The sequence below is a fragment of the Streptopelia decaocto genome (assembly GCF_964273445.1).
Source record: "Streptopelia decaocto genome assembly, chromosome: 4".
In the NCBI taxonomy this organism is placed as follows: Eukaryota; Metazoa; Chordata; class Aves; order Columbiformes; family Columbidae; genus Streptopelia; species Streptopelia decaocto.
The window spans coordinates 6261035-6273549 of record NC_138658.1 but is presented as its reverse complement, the minus strand read 5'-3'; the positions used below and the strand labels follow the sequence as shown (position 1 = coordinate 6273549).

Below are 12515 nucleotides of genomic sequence, written 5' to 3'. Positions count from 1 at the left end.
CAGTCTGGTTTGCTTTACAGACTTGAGGAGATACTGTTTTTTAAACAACTACTGGAAATTGTGAGTTCAAACCTCACAAGAGGAGGAGATGACAGGGGCTCAAGATGGGAGGAGGGATGTTCCCTTGCTTGTCGAGAACAGGATGATACACTGGAGCCCTAAAACTGATTTGAATTGGAGTTGCATTTTTATTAGTGTCCAGATGAAGCATCCTGCCCCTACCAAGACCCCAGCCTTTTCTAAATCATTCCTTCTTGGCTGATCTCACCCCTCACCCCAGTGAAAGGCTTCTTGTACTCTTAAACATGTATTCCAGCTAGAAGACTTGCCTCTAGCGCAGCCTTATGTGCCCTTGTTTTTTTCTGGGATTCTGTCAACAAAACTCCCTAATCTTTTACGGGCAGATGGCCAGCAGCCAAGTTCAAAATGTGTTTTACTCCAAGTCCATAAACACGTAGCCCCATTAAGTGCATGCAGAAGCAAAAATTTACATAGGGTTCTTCAAAGTTTAATGTTCTATTCTTTGGGTAGTGCGTGATCCAGTGGAATTTGGGAGTGGCATCTATCAGATGCCTGTGAACACTTAGCGGATCTTCTCACACAGATTTGGTCTCACAGTTCAGTCCACACGTCATCTCTCTTGGTGGTCTGCAGATAATTGTATGGTCTGTAGCACAAGGCTTTTCCCCTTCTCTTACTGTTCTCTTTAGAAATACTTGAATGTCTTTGTTCAGGTTCACAGCCTAGATTTTACAAAGGCATTTAGGCACTTGAAAATGGAAAGCACATGACCAGGTGTCAATTCTGTGGACTAAGCAACTCTGAAAATCTGCTTTATAGGACTGGATAGACAGAATAGTATCCACCAGGAATTGCTGCCAACTAGGAGAGGTCAATGAGTGAGGCTTATCTATGGGAGAAGAGAGTGAAGTAGCCAAGCAGTATGGAGAGAGAGAGCAAGAGAGGGGATGAGATGCCAGGGAATCAGGATAGGAGAAATGAGCTAGTGACTTACAAACACTAGAGAAGGAGAATAACACCATGGAAGGTGGCCTGGGCAGAGTGAGGTTATGAAATAGCCGAAAGACTGCATGTAAAACACAGCAAAAAAAAAGTCAATTCTTACTTTAATCAGAAGTGTCTGCAGGAGGGAAATAGATGGAAAGAGAAGCATCACACCAGCTACAAAAAGTACTTGGCTTCCAGAAAGGACAAAATCCTTTATTGTGTCAAAATCAATTAAAATTGTATTGAAGGCACATCCTTGCAAACATATAGCCAGAGAGTTAATTTGCCAAGGGGCTAATAGGGCCACCTCATTGCGAGTGATAGGAGCGATAGTGGTCTCACAGGACACCCGGTAAAGTTTAACATGCACATCAGAAGTAAATGTTTAAGATCATGAACTGCATATCTCCTATAGCAGTATAGCCCTTGAGCAAAATTTGTGTATGACTATGTGATTTCTCTGTACCCACTGGGGCAATGTTCGTCGCTGCCTTCCGGGGGTGTCCTGCAAACGACGTGCATTCCTCTTTGCGTCCTGTTCTGTCTTTGCACAGTAGGATTGCAGAGGTAAAGGTACAACTGGCTTATCACTGTGAGTATGCAGATATCACGGGGTTATCAGTAGAGTTAGTGTGTAGTGCCCCTGGCGCATGTCTGTCTTGCATCTAAAGGGTTGAATTTGGAAGTAATATGAACAAAGGGATGCCTTTACTGTAACTTTGAGAAGTCAAGCCTATATTTTGTTTTGAGGTGCTGGTTTTAAAATCCGTATGTTAAAATTGTTACTACTAGCTATTCTTTCATTATCAAAAAATGCCTGTAGTTCCTGCCATTGCTCAGGAAAAAAAATACCTCACTGAATGATCTTAAGTAGTGTAAGCGGTACCTACTGAGATGAAAGCCTATAAATGTGGAGTTTTCTTCCTCTCCTGTCACAAGTGTGGTCCTTTTATTCATTGTCCCTTTGGGTCTTAATTAATGAAGAGCGGGAGGCAACTGGTTTACCTGTTCAGTGTGGTTGGGAAATCATAAGGTATCAACTATGGGCAACTAATGTGATAAAGTGAAGTTCCCCAATGACTTTGAAAGTGCTCAGTGAAAACAAATTCCTTGCAGATCCTTGATGAGACTTTGAAAAATGAATGTTACAAAAATTGCGAGTAAAAAATCACTGGTCCTTTTCTCTCTTTTTTTTTTTTTAACCTACAGATATTGATGATGTTAAGAAGTACAAACCAGGTTACCTTGAGGCTACGGTTGACTGGTTCCGATTGTATAAAGTCCCTGATGGTAAACCAGAAAACCAATTTGCTTTTAACGGAGAATTTAAAGACAAGGTAATGATAATCCAAAATTAAAGATGTACTTTCTGTCATCTGGAATTGTAAAGGACGATGTTTAAAAAGAAGAATTTTATATGAGGGGTATTTGAATACAATTTATTAGGCTAGCAATAAATAATGTTTGTTGTCTTCCTTTTCATTCAGGCAAAAAATCATAGGTTATTAAAGGAAGTCTGCAAAAAAAACCATTCAGTCCTAATCCTGGTGAGGCCTACACATGCATTTGTGTTTGTAGGTTTCTTGTTCCAAAGCATTTTCATTCTGTCAGAGGAATGAACAGATTGTCTTTTCAGTTATTTTTTCAGTCTTGATTGATAAATTTTCCTGACATTTTCTTAGGCTCTGCAGTTTAAGGCAGTCAGTAGGATGCAGATTTTTTTGTATTTGGTGTTTGCTCAGGGTATACTTTTTCCCAGTAATTCTGTGTAAAAGCATGTGAGCTGTTTTGGGCTTGAAGGCTGAAAAAATGGGGTTTCAAGCCATCTTCAGTAAAAATGGCCAGTGTTTGAAAGGAGAGCGGACCTGGGAATAGACCTTGCTGAAGAAAATAGCTGTTTTTTTCCAGCGGAAATTGGGTGTGATTTGAGTAGAAGTGCTTTGTATTGCACACTCTCTGTAGACTACTTTTGGCGGAGAATCACAGGTTCCTAATGAATGATGTCCATGTGTCAGCTAGCTCAGCCTTTGCTGTGTGCTGTCGAAGTTATAAAATACCTTCTATCCAGCACAGATAACTTTACATGTTTTGTCTGGTTAAAGAGATGCCCCGACTCCCTTCTAAAACTGTCTTTTAAATCAATCAAATGTAGAGCTGTTAAGGCTTGATAACCTGATCTCTCCCCTGTTCTCCCAGGAATTGCTCTGAGAGATATTTCCTGCTCTGTAAAGCAGAGTGTTGTGCTGTACAGACAGTTTAACAGGGTGTATCCCTGTCAGGCCATTGGAGTTTGGCCTTGAGACACTAAATGTCCCGAGGTAGCTGCTTTGGACCCCTTGAATGATTCTCAGCGTTTCTAGAGACCCAGGATGTGGGGAGGCGGCCGTGGCTCCGCTCCAGCAGCTCTGGTGAAGTTCACAATGTTCCAGTGGCATTTTGCCAAGTCGCTCCTTGTTAGGAAATGTAAAAGTTGTGTTGACAGCTTTTTGCAAACCAGCCTAGATATCATCATCTGGACACTGAGGGATTCTTTTACTTCATTTTTTTGAGGCTTTTTCATACCCACCCCCAATATTGTTTTTGAACAAACTGTTAAACAGCTGACATGTTACATCGTTGCGAATGCTTAAGGGTATGGTTGGGAAATTAATGAAGTAAATGCAAATTTTGCCACTAGAGGGGAAACCTGAACTCTGACCCTGATGTGCACGTGTAACAGAGGAGTCATAGTTCACACACTTTGTCCCATTTGGGACCTGGTACAGTTTTCTACAGCTGTAGGTGTCTGCTTAACATCTAGTGCTGATTTAACTTTTTTGTGCAGCGTTTGTATTTTCTGGCTGCGGACTGAGGGAAAGTCCTGAATGTGCTGCTGGTGTATTTGACAGATAGTGAAGTTTGTTTCTTTTCATAAAAAGGGTGTTATATTTTCCAGAAATCTAATGAGGCCTCAAAGGAGGCCACTTAAAATAACACATGAAACAGTATGTTTTAATAAACCGGTTCTGTGGCCTTTTTCTGCATAATAACATTTTAAATAATAAAACTTTTCCTTAATGTAAACTAGGATTTTGCTCTTGAAATTATTAAATCCACCCACGAATACTGGAAGGCTTTGCTTCATAAAAAAGCTGATGGAGGTACCATTCAGTGGTAAGTATTCAGTCATGTCTTTTCCTCTTTGTATTTTGCTAGTACTGGAGGTATTTAACATGTGGCAGCTGTGCATGAAACACTTAGATTTTCTTAGCTTGAGATGACAGGAATACTCATGATGTTGATGGATAATTAATTTCTGCCTGATGCTCTCCAAGGGCTGTAGATTGCCATTAGCTAAACCAGAGGGTAAAAGCTGTGGGGGAAGCTGTGCTTAGATAGTCACTGTCATCTTCTGCTTTATGGGGAAAATGTGGCTTTCTCTCTATCTTGAGAGATTGAGCAGCTTAGCAGTTGTACAGATTGATAGTTGTACTTTAGCATGGCAAGAATACTGTAGGATAATATTCAGATGTTGTTCTTGATCATATCAGAGCCAGTGTGAGCTTCATATTGACAATATTTAAAAAAATAACTAAAATTGCAGTCTTGCTTTGAGGAATTGAACTTCTTACTGGGTACTGTGTAGGACCTTAAAAACTCATCACCAAACTCACTTTTGGTGTGAAAGGACATACATTCATAGGGAACCTTTCTGCAAAGTATTTGGTTTCAGAGTTTGAGTGCTCTCTGGAAACAGTACAGGTATCTGCTGCTTGATGTAGGAACGGAATTTCGACCTGTTTTTCCCTCCTTCTTACTAGATACTGCAGGTAGGGTACTGCAAACCAGGGGTGACCTACTGCAGAATCAGGCCGTCCTTCAAGGCACAAGGGACAGGGGGATATTCACCCCAGCCGTGCTGGCCATCTGGGTGTTCTTCAGCTGCCTTAGGAAGGGCCAGTTTATCCCTGACTTTTTGGGGGGGATTTAGTTTCTCAACTGTGGTCTGCTGAACTGTATCCAAGTTAGCTGCCAGAAGCACTGAGTGTGAGCACTACTTGCATTGATATAGAATGTGTAGCCTAAAAAGACCTTCAAAAGAAACAAAGAACACCCCTCCACAACCCCATTCCCTTCCAGCATTACTGGTTAGTTCTTTGTCTGAGTTCCTTGTTCCTTGCAGATACACATTTCTGAGCTCTGTGTGTGAAGATATTTTTTCTGTAGATGCTTAATTATGTGTGTCTTTTTTCCACTGATTGATAAAACATGTTTCTAATTTTATTTTTCAGCACAAATGTTTTGGTGAGCGGCAGCCCGTTTTGTTGCAGTGAGGAGGATGCCCGATCGATTGTGCAGAAGGTAAGGATAATGTTTACTTTTTCCCCCCCTTTTTTAAAAAAGTGATTAATAGGACGATTTGGAGCTCTAAAACTCAAATAAAGTAGCTAAACTGAAATGGTCCGTAAACAAAAATTTAAGGCATGAAGTAGAAAGAAGAGTGCAAAGTTTATGGGGAAATGTAAGTGTTGTTATTATAACCTTTCATTGCAGTGGTCCAGTTGTGCTTTCTGGCAGGTTCATTACTGTTCTGGTGGGGTGGGTTTTTTGTGTTTGTTTTTTTCCTTGCCTTGCAGTGCTCTTTCTTCTGATCTTGAATGGCAAGATGGACTGCTATTTGTATCTAGCCTGCTGTCTCCCCTGTTGCCATGAGTTACCACCCGGTGTTAGAACTCATTGACTAGCTGACTGTAGTCCCTAATCACTAAAGGGATCCTTTGTTTGTCTACTTGCATAATTAAATGCATTGCTATAAGAGACGGGAGTGCTTTTTTGAATGTTTCTTAAAGAATGCCTGTCATATTCTGAAAATTAACATAAAATTAAAACATGCAGGTTTCCTGTTCAGGCGAGAGGAATGTCCTGCAGGTCTGAAGCTTTCATGTGCAAATGCTAGTGAAGGAAAATTTCTTCCATTTTAAAATATGCTAGTTTGGATGCTGGAAATTAAGCAAAGTTACTAGGAATTACATGGCAAAAAGCACACTCAAGTTTCACTTTAAAAAAAAATATATATACCATGATTGAGCCTGTGACCACATGAGCATGGCAGGTACTTTGCACACATGTGGCTGGCTGCCCAGACAGCCACCGTTTTGTCCTGGTAGTCGCAGTAATTATGCAAGTCCGGGTGTCAAAGAGATGCCATCGCCTGTCTGTGCAGTTAATATTCCAACAGCACTTCCTAGTAAGAATGTGCTGTCATGGGTGGTGTTTTGTCACAAGCAAATAAGACTATCAGTTGCAAAGAAAATTTGGTTTAAATCGTAAAACAGTGTAAAACTTAACTATTTTTCCTATTCAGGTCTCTTGCTTTCAGCAGTTCTTTAAAAATACCTTTATGGTTGCACTTGCAAATGTTCATTAATGGGACTGTATGTTTTAAATGAAAGAAAAACTCATTTTGGAATTCAAGTATATTTTTAGACATGTCAGTCACAGCTATAAGCAAATATTTACCTTCTCTCTACTTTCAAATTTACAATAACTTTTAATGAGTGTTTAAATGCAACTAAAATTTCAAGTTCAAACATATTTACAGGCTGACAAACCTCCAAGGAATATTTCCTTCTGCATTCTGTGCTGTTTGAAGCATGTAAATAATCACCTGTTTTAATCAGCAGTATCTGTTATTTTCTCTCTTGATAACAGATCTAAAATTTTCCTCTTTTTGGCGGGGTGCTTAGTAAAACCAATTCATAAAGTAGGTACCTTGTATCAAACTTAGTCTTTCTTATTGTGTGTGCATTTCTATAAAAAATAGTCACTTCCTGGCTTTTTTGTGCCTCACATTATTTTCTTTAAGTCGTACTGTTTTTGTGAAGTTGTTATCACAGACTCCTTTCCATCATTCTGTTTCAGTTCAGTCTACGTATCTTGTGTCTTTTAGGCTACTGTTTCTTGGTACTTTTCAGACAGGGAAAAGATGCAATAGTCTTAAATACCATTCATACAATTACCAGTCTACAATAACTAAAAAAAAAAAGCTAAAATGCTCTTCACATATGATTGGTGGACAGTCAAATTCTAAATATAAGCAGGGAGACTGACTTGCACATATTAAGCAGGTATCTTTTTGTCTAGTACACTACGCCACCCACTTCGGTTGTCAGGCATTCATCTCTTTCAAACTGAAGTGAAAATACGTGAGTGTTGGCTGCAGAATTTTAATGGCTGTGGTAATTTTAAATGAAAGCTGCCACTGTCTGGGGTTTGTTTGTTTGTGTTGTTTTGGTCTTTTTTAAAACTAAAAGCAGATACAGTTTCTTCTGATTTATGTCCATCTATTAACTTCTGGACAAAAAAGAAGAATGAAAGCTGAGGTGGAGATTGGCTTTGCAAATACAATGAGAAACATATTTCAGCTACTGCAAAATTTCAGAGTTGCTTATGCAATGAGAGCTGGTTCCCTACAATTCTGTTTTGTGGGTCACACTCCAATTACGGAATTTTTGAGTGAGTGATAATTAATCAGGTATATTGAGTTCTCAAAAAAACAAAACACAACACTCAGTATTATTATGAACACATTTTTGTGGTGAGAAAAATATAACTATGAACCAAAAGGAAAGCAAACAAATCCTTACCAAATGCTTCCCAAATTGTGCACTAATCAGAATTTCATATAGATTTTGATTGGGTAGTTCCCAAGATATTCCTGTTGATTTCAGTAGGATTTATTGTGCTACTATTGACTTATCATTATTTTACAGATGTTGTACTAGAATGGCTTTATCTCTAGGGAGTTTCCACTCCACCGAGTTGGGTTTTACACACTGGGCATGTGTACTGTCATCTGTATTGGTGGCAAACTAGGAATGATTGTATAGCTGGTGAAGTTGCCGTGTCCAGTCAGTCTCTGTCTATGGGAACACACAGTGAACATTTGAACCAGCCAAAATTACTGCAGCCCCCTCCAACTACAGACCCAGCTGAGTTTTAACACTAAGGTGGGGAAAATGTCTAGTGTTCTCTAGCCTCTGAAAATTGTTTCATCTCTTTCTCAGGTCCAGCGTTAGTATATGTTGGAAACTAAACCCAGGAGGGATAGAGCTTTGTAGCTGAATGTGTTTCTGCTAAGATGTACAGTTTATTTCAGGCTTTTAAGTGTTGCCATCTGTAAAACTGCCCAGGACAGCCAAACCTTTGTTTAACATCAATCCTGAGAATTGCTTGCTCACTTGTTCTGTGAAGAAGCTGCTGAGGACTTTGCAAGTTGGAAAATGTCCAGGACAATCTATATATAGTTATTGTAGAGCAGCGTTTCTCAGACTTATCACATCATTGTTCACTTATAATACTGAAAAGTGAACTAGGAAAGCTTTGCTAGACGAGTTCTCTTTTGATAAAATACAGAACAGTGTCTTACAGAAGAAAATATTTGCCTCTGAAGGTCCTTTCCAACCCAAACTATTCTATGATTCTAAGACCTGGATTACAATTGTTCTGTTGGCACATCCTTTCAGACCAGTCACATAACCAACCCCCTGTGCAGATAAAGAGGGAATTTCACAGCAGTGCTGCACTGAGCTGGCTGTGTGTCTGCTGGGTCAGTTTGTCTGCCTGCACAGTACTGCAAAGGCTTCAGCAGTGTCTTCACATGCAGGAACTTCCACCTGTTGGTATGGATGACATGGGTGATCACTGCGTGTCTTTGTTCTCCTGCAGCTTCAAACAGCTGCACACCCTGCTTTGGACAGTTCTTTTTTGCATGGTTCACCTAAGTGGTTACTCCTGGGGTTTTCTGCTTGGGTAGGCTTAGTTCGGGTGGGTTTGTGTCATGGCAAAGGCCAACATCCGCGTATTTGATTTGTGTGTGCAGGTGAGCGTGGTGGGATTCCCTGTGCTTGAGGTGCTCTGTGCTGCTTTTCCATCCGTTATGGCAGTTGGAAAACTTATCTGTTTATGAGCTGATGGAAGGGCAGTGGAGGATTTTTGCTATGCAAGTAACCAGCATCCTCGCCGTGAGGCGGGTTGCTTCCTGCTGTTGTTAGAACTGGCTTTAATTTTGCCTTTTAAGTAATAGGACAAGGTGTGCTGTGTAATAGTGTGATTGAATAGTGGTGTATGCATCTTTGAAATGGACCCGGACTTACAGACCTATATTTTAAAACTATTTGTCACTTTCCACAGAACTGAATCCTACTCTGTCAAAATGTGATTGTAAAAGAGTTTAACTAGACATATATTTTAAAATGTTTGCATATATGCAATGTAAATTGTGTGTGTTTATATATATTCACATGCGTACCTTTATACTGAAACGTGTAGTAATGTAAAGGGAAAGGCGTTTTTACTCCATAGTATGTAAACAGCAAATCCTGTTATCCTCAAAGACAATACAGTAGGAAGATTTCCTTTACATTAGGTAATGTGTTAATCTATCACTCATTATTAATGTGCTTGTTTTGTCATTTATGAGCAAGCAGGAAACTTGTATAGAAGTTAAAGGAGGTGGAGAAAGGAAAAATAAAAAGGAAAGTCTGTAAGGTAGAGCATTTTCCTGTGGGGGCAACAGAAGTTCTGTTTTTAGTAATATCTCTTGACTTCAGCAATTAAATATAACAACTTTAAGTTTGGGTGTTATGTCTGAAACTTTAAATGTTGATATGTTGGGGGTTTTTTTGTTGATGTTTGTTGTTCTGTCTTGTTTTGGTTTTTTAGGCACCAGTGCCTGTGCCTGGAGATTCTGTTTCCCCACAAGGTAAGTTTTTCCCCAAACACCATGTGATTTCTTTAATATTTTGCTTTAAAAATTGACATAAAAACGGCTGTATTAGAAAAAGGTGGTTTTGTGCATGTGAGAATGATAATAGTTACATTCTATCAGACTGTAAAGCCTGTCTCATGTTAAATAGAACATGGGCAGAAAATCATGGATGGTTTGTGGGGGGAAATTACTTTTGAGTATGAGTGGAAGTGTAGTCCACATAAAAAGATAAGACTAAACTTTTCTTTCACTGATCATGAAGGCCAAATGCATGACATTTATGCTTTTTAAAAGAGAAAGGTTACTTTGCCTTAGTTTTTGTCATTCTTCACAGTAGCTAACTAATCAAACAGCCCCTTTTCTGAAGTGACATACCCATACTTAATTTTCAAGTGCACGTTCTAAAGACAAAATTCACTGTTGAGACTGTTTTTCATGTTAACAGAACATGTGCTTTTTGTCAAGAAATAAGAATGCATCCTACATTTTCATTTTTGTTAACTATTTGAAAAAAAGATCTTTTTCTGCTGGCTACAACTATAGAGCAGACATCTGTACTTTTTTGATGGAAGGAGTTAGAGAAACACTAAGAAAAACCTAATCGTGAGTCGAGTTCCAGACTGTTTGCAAAGTAACATCTGTGTAGTCTGTGTCATGGGAAAGCAAGTTGCATTCCATTTGCCTTTATATAGCATGCCAATAAATAGCATTTATTTACTGAAGTATTACATCTAAGACCTCTGACAGACAACTGAACATAATCTGCCTGATCTTTGATGTTTTCCAGGGATGGTCACGTCACTATTGTAACTTGTTGCAGGATTGTTTCAGCCAAACTGTTAAAGTGAACAGATATTATTTTGAGGCTGTGCTTTATGTAGGCTGGGGATAGGACTCACCCAGACGTATTATTGTGGGAGACAGCTGAAAGGGCACAATGTTTCTTTTTCAAGTGTTTGTGTCTGGTTAGTTGTAGAGAACTAATGTCATTCTTGATGTATATTTTTTTGTTTTAGTTGATTCCTGGTACTTTTTTCCCAAGTGATCGTCAAAGTGTTCTGAAGCTGCATCATCAATTCTTAAAGTCATCCCTTTTTGAAGACAGGCAAGGACTGTGATTGTTGGGTTCCTATTGAAACAACTTTTCAACTTGTGTAAACCTTCCCTCATGTAAATAAACACTGCCGTTATAAAATGAATGTTTCCATGTCTTTCTTTGTGCAGGGTGGAGCGGAGGGAAGAGGACTTGCTTGCATGTTTGTTTCTGAATCTCAGAACTCCAGAATTGCTCTTAGCCACTCATGAAGCATAGTATCAAATGAGATGGGAGATAAGGTATCTTCAACCTTGTTCTCCGGATTTTGGAATAATCCAGCCATCAGGTGCATAGAAGACTGTGTTAATTTGTATTTTAGGGCTTGTCAGGCCACTGTGATTGTAATCCTTTTCAAGTAGAAAATAACCTTTATACAATAGGTTGAGTAGTTTACCATGTTCTTTAATATGACTGTGCACTGTTTCCTGAGTTGTATTCACTTTTGTGCCCAGTTGTCCTTGCGTGCTTCGTAGTTATGAGCAGAACATACTTGCTTTAAAGAAAACAAACACGACTTCATTCTAAAGAGTAATTCAACTAGGAAGGGCTAAGGCCATAACAATTGAAGTAAGGATGCACGTGTGCACTCTGCACCACATCCTGTTGTGGTAACTTGTGTGATCCATCACACAGGCAGGACTTTCCTTATGGAAAGCTTCCATTTTTAGAACTGTGTGTGCCTGAAGGCTTTTGATAGTTCCTTGTTCAGTGAGACAAGATGAATAAAATGTATAGAATGGAGATTTGTGCTTGGACGGAAAAAATATTTGCCACTTTTTCTACTGCAGGATTATATCTGACCTGTCTGTTCCCACAGTGTTCATTAAAAACAAAACCCAAAAAAACAGCTGTTGAGTAAGAACAGAGGAAATTATAATATAGACAGATGGCTTTATCGAGCTTGTTACTAACACCAAAGGTGAGCATTGTCTGCTTTGTACAATAACTGAAACAAAAGGTTAATATTGCTGACACATGATGGAAATGGAAAGAACTGAAAAAGCTGGGCTGTGGCTTGCCATAGAGGACTAACTTTTCCTTACAAGAGTAAGTCATTAGTAAGAAAGCTTTTGACTTTCACAATGTTTCTTTGATTTTAGGAGATAATTTTCCTGATTTAGAGACTCTCTAGAATGTTGGCCAGTGCATAAGCACCAGTCACTTGGGAAATCTCAGTTCGGGCCTCAGCGTTTACAAGTAAATGGAGTTCTATCTGCATAGAGTTTTGAATTGTTTTATACACAGACTTTAGGTGTGGTATGAAAAATACAATGTAAACCTCAGATATTAAGGACTATGTGTTTGCTTGTTGTTTTTTTTTTAGCCAAGAGATATGTTAAATCCAACCTACATTTACAGTACTGATTTTCTACACTTTAGAGTTTTAAGTACATGTAGCATTATACCTAGAGGTATATAATAGCTTTTTTTTTAATGAAGTAAATGCTTGCGTAGTGTCTTGGGTTCGTGTGCAGCCTCTGAGTATGAGATTACTCTGGTTCAAGGTGAGCTCTTGCACAGTGCAGAACAGCTGCTGGATTTGCCTGTATGGTGGTATATCTAGGATGCTTACTGTTCTGTAAAGTGCTTGGGGACAGCTGGACAATGAATGAAGGCCACTGTGTAAAATCAAATTATCTTCCTTATATAGTGGTCATTGCT

The 12515-nt window shown here is 39.1% G+C and overlaps 1 protein-coding gene across 1 annotated transcript in view; it reads left to right on the top strand.

Annotated features, from left to right (window-relative positions):
• Positions 1-10952, top strand: part of PPA2 (inorganic pyrophosphatase 2) — a 34042-nt gene extending 23090 nt beyond the window's left edge. The window contains exons 8-12 of the mRNA XM_082052029.1: positions 2218-2345; positions 4076-4161; positions 5280-5349; positions 9712-9751; positions 10774-10952. Of these exons, the coding sequence (XP_081908155.1) occupies positions 2218-2345; positions 4076-4161; positions 5280-5349; positions 9712-9751; positions 10774-10802 (353 nt within the window). The 3' untranslated portion in view covers positions 10803-10952. The remainder of the gene's footprint in view (positions 1-2217; positions 2346-4075; positions 4162-5279; positions 5350-9711; positions 9752-10773) is intronic.
• Positions 10953-12515: the final 1563 nt, after the last annotated feature.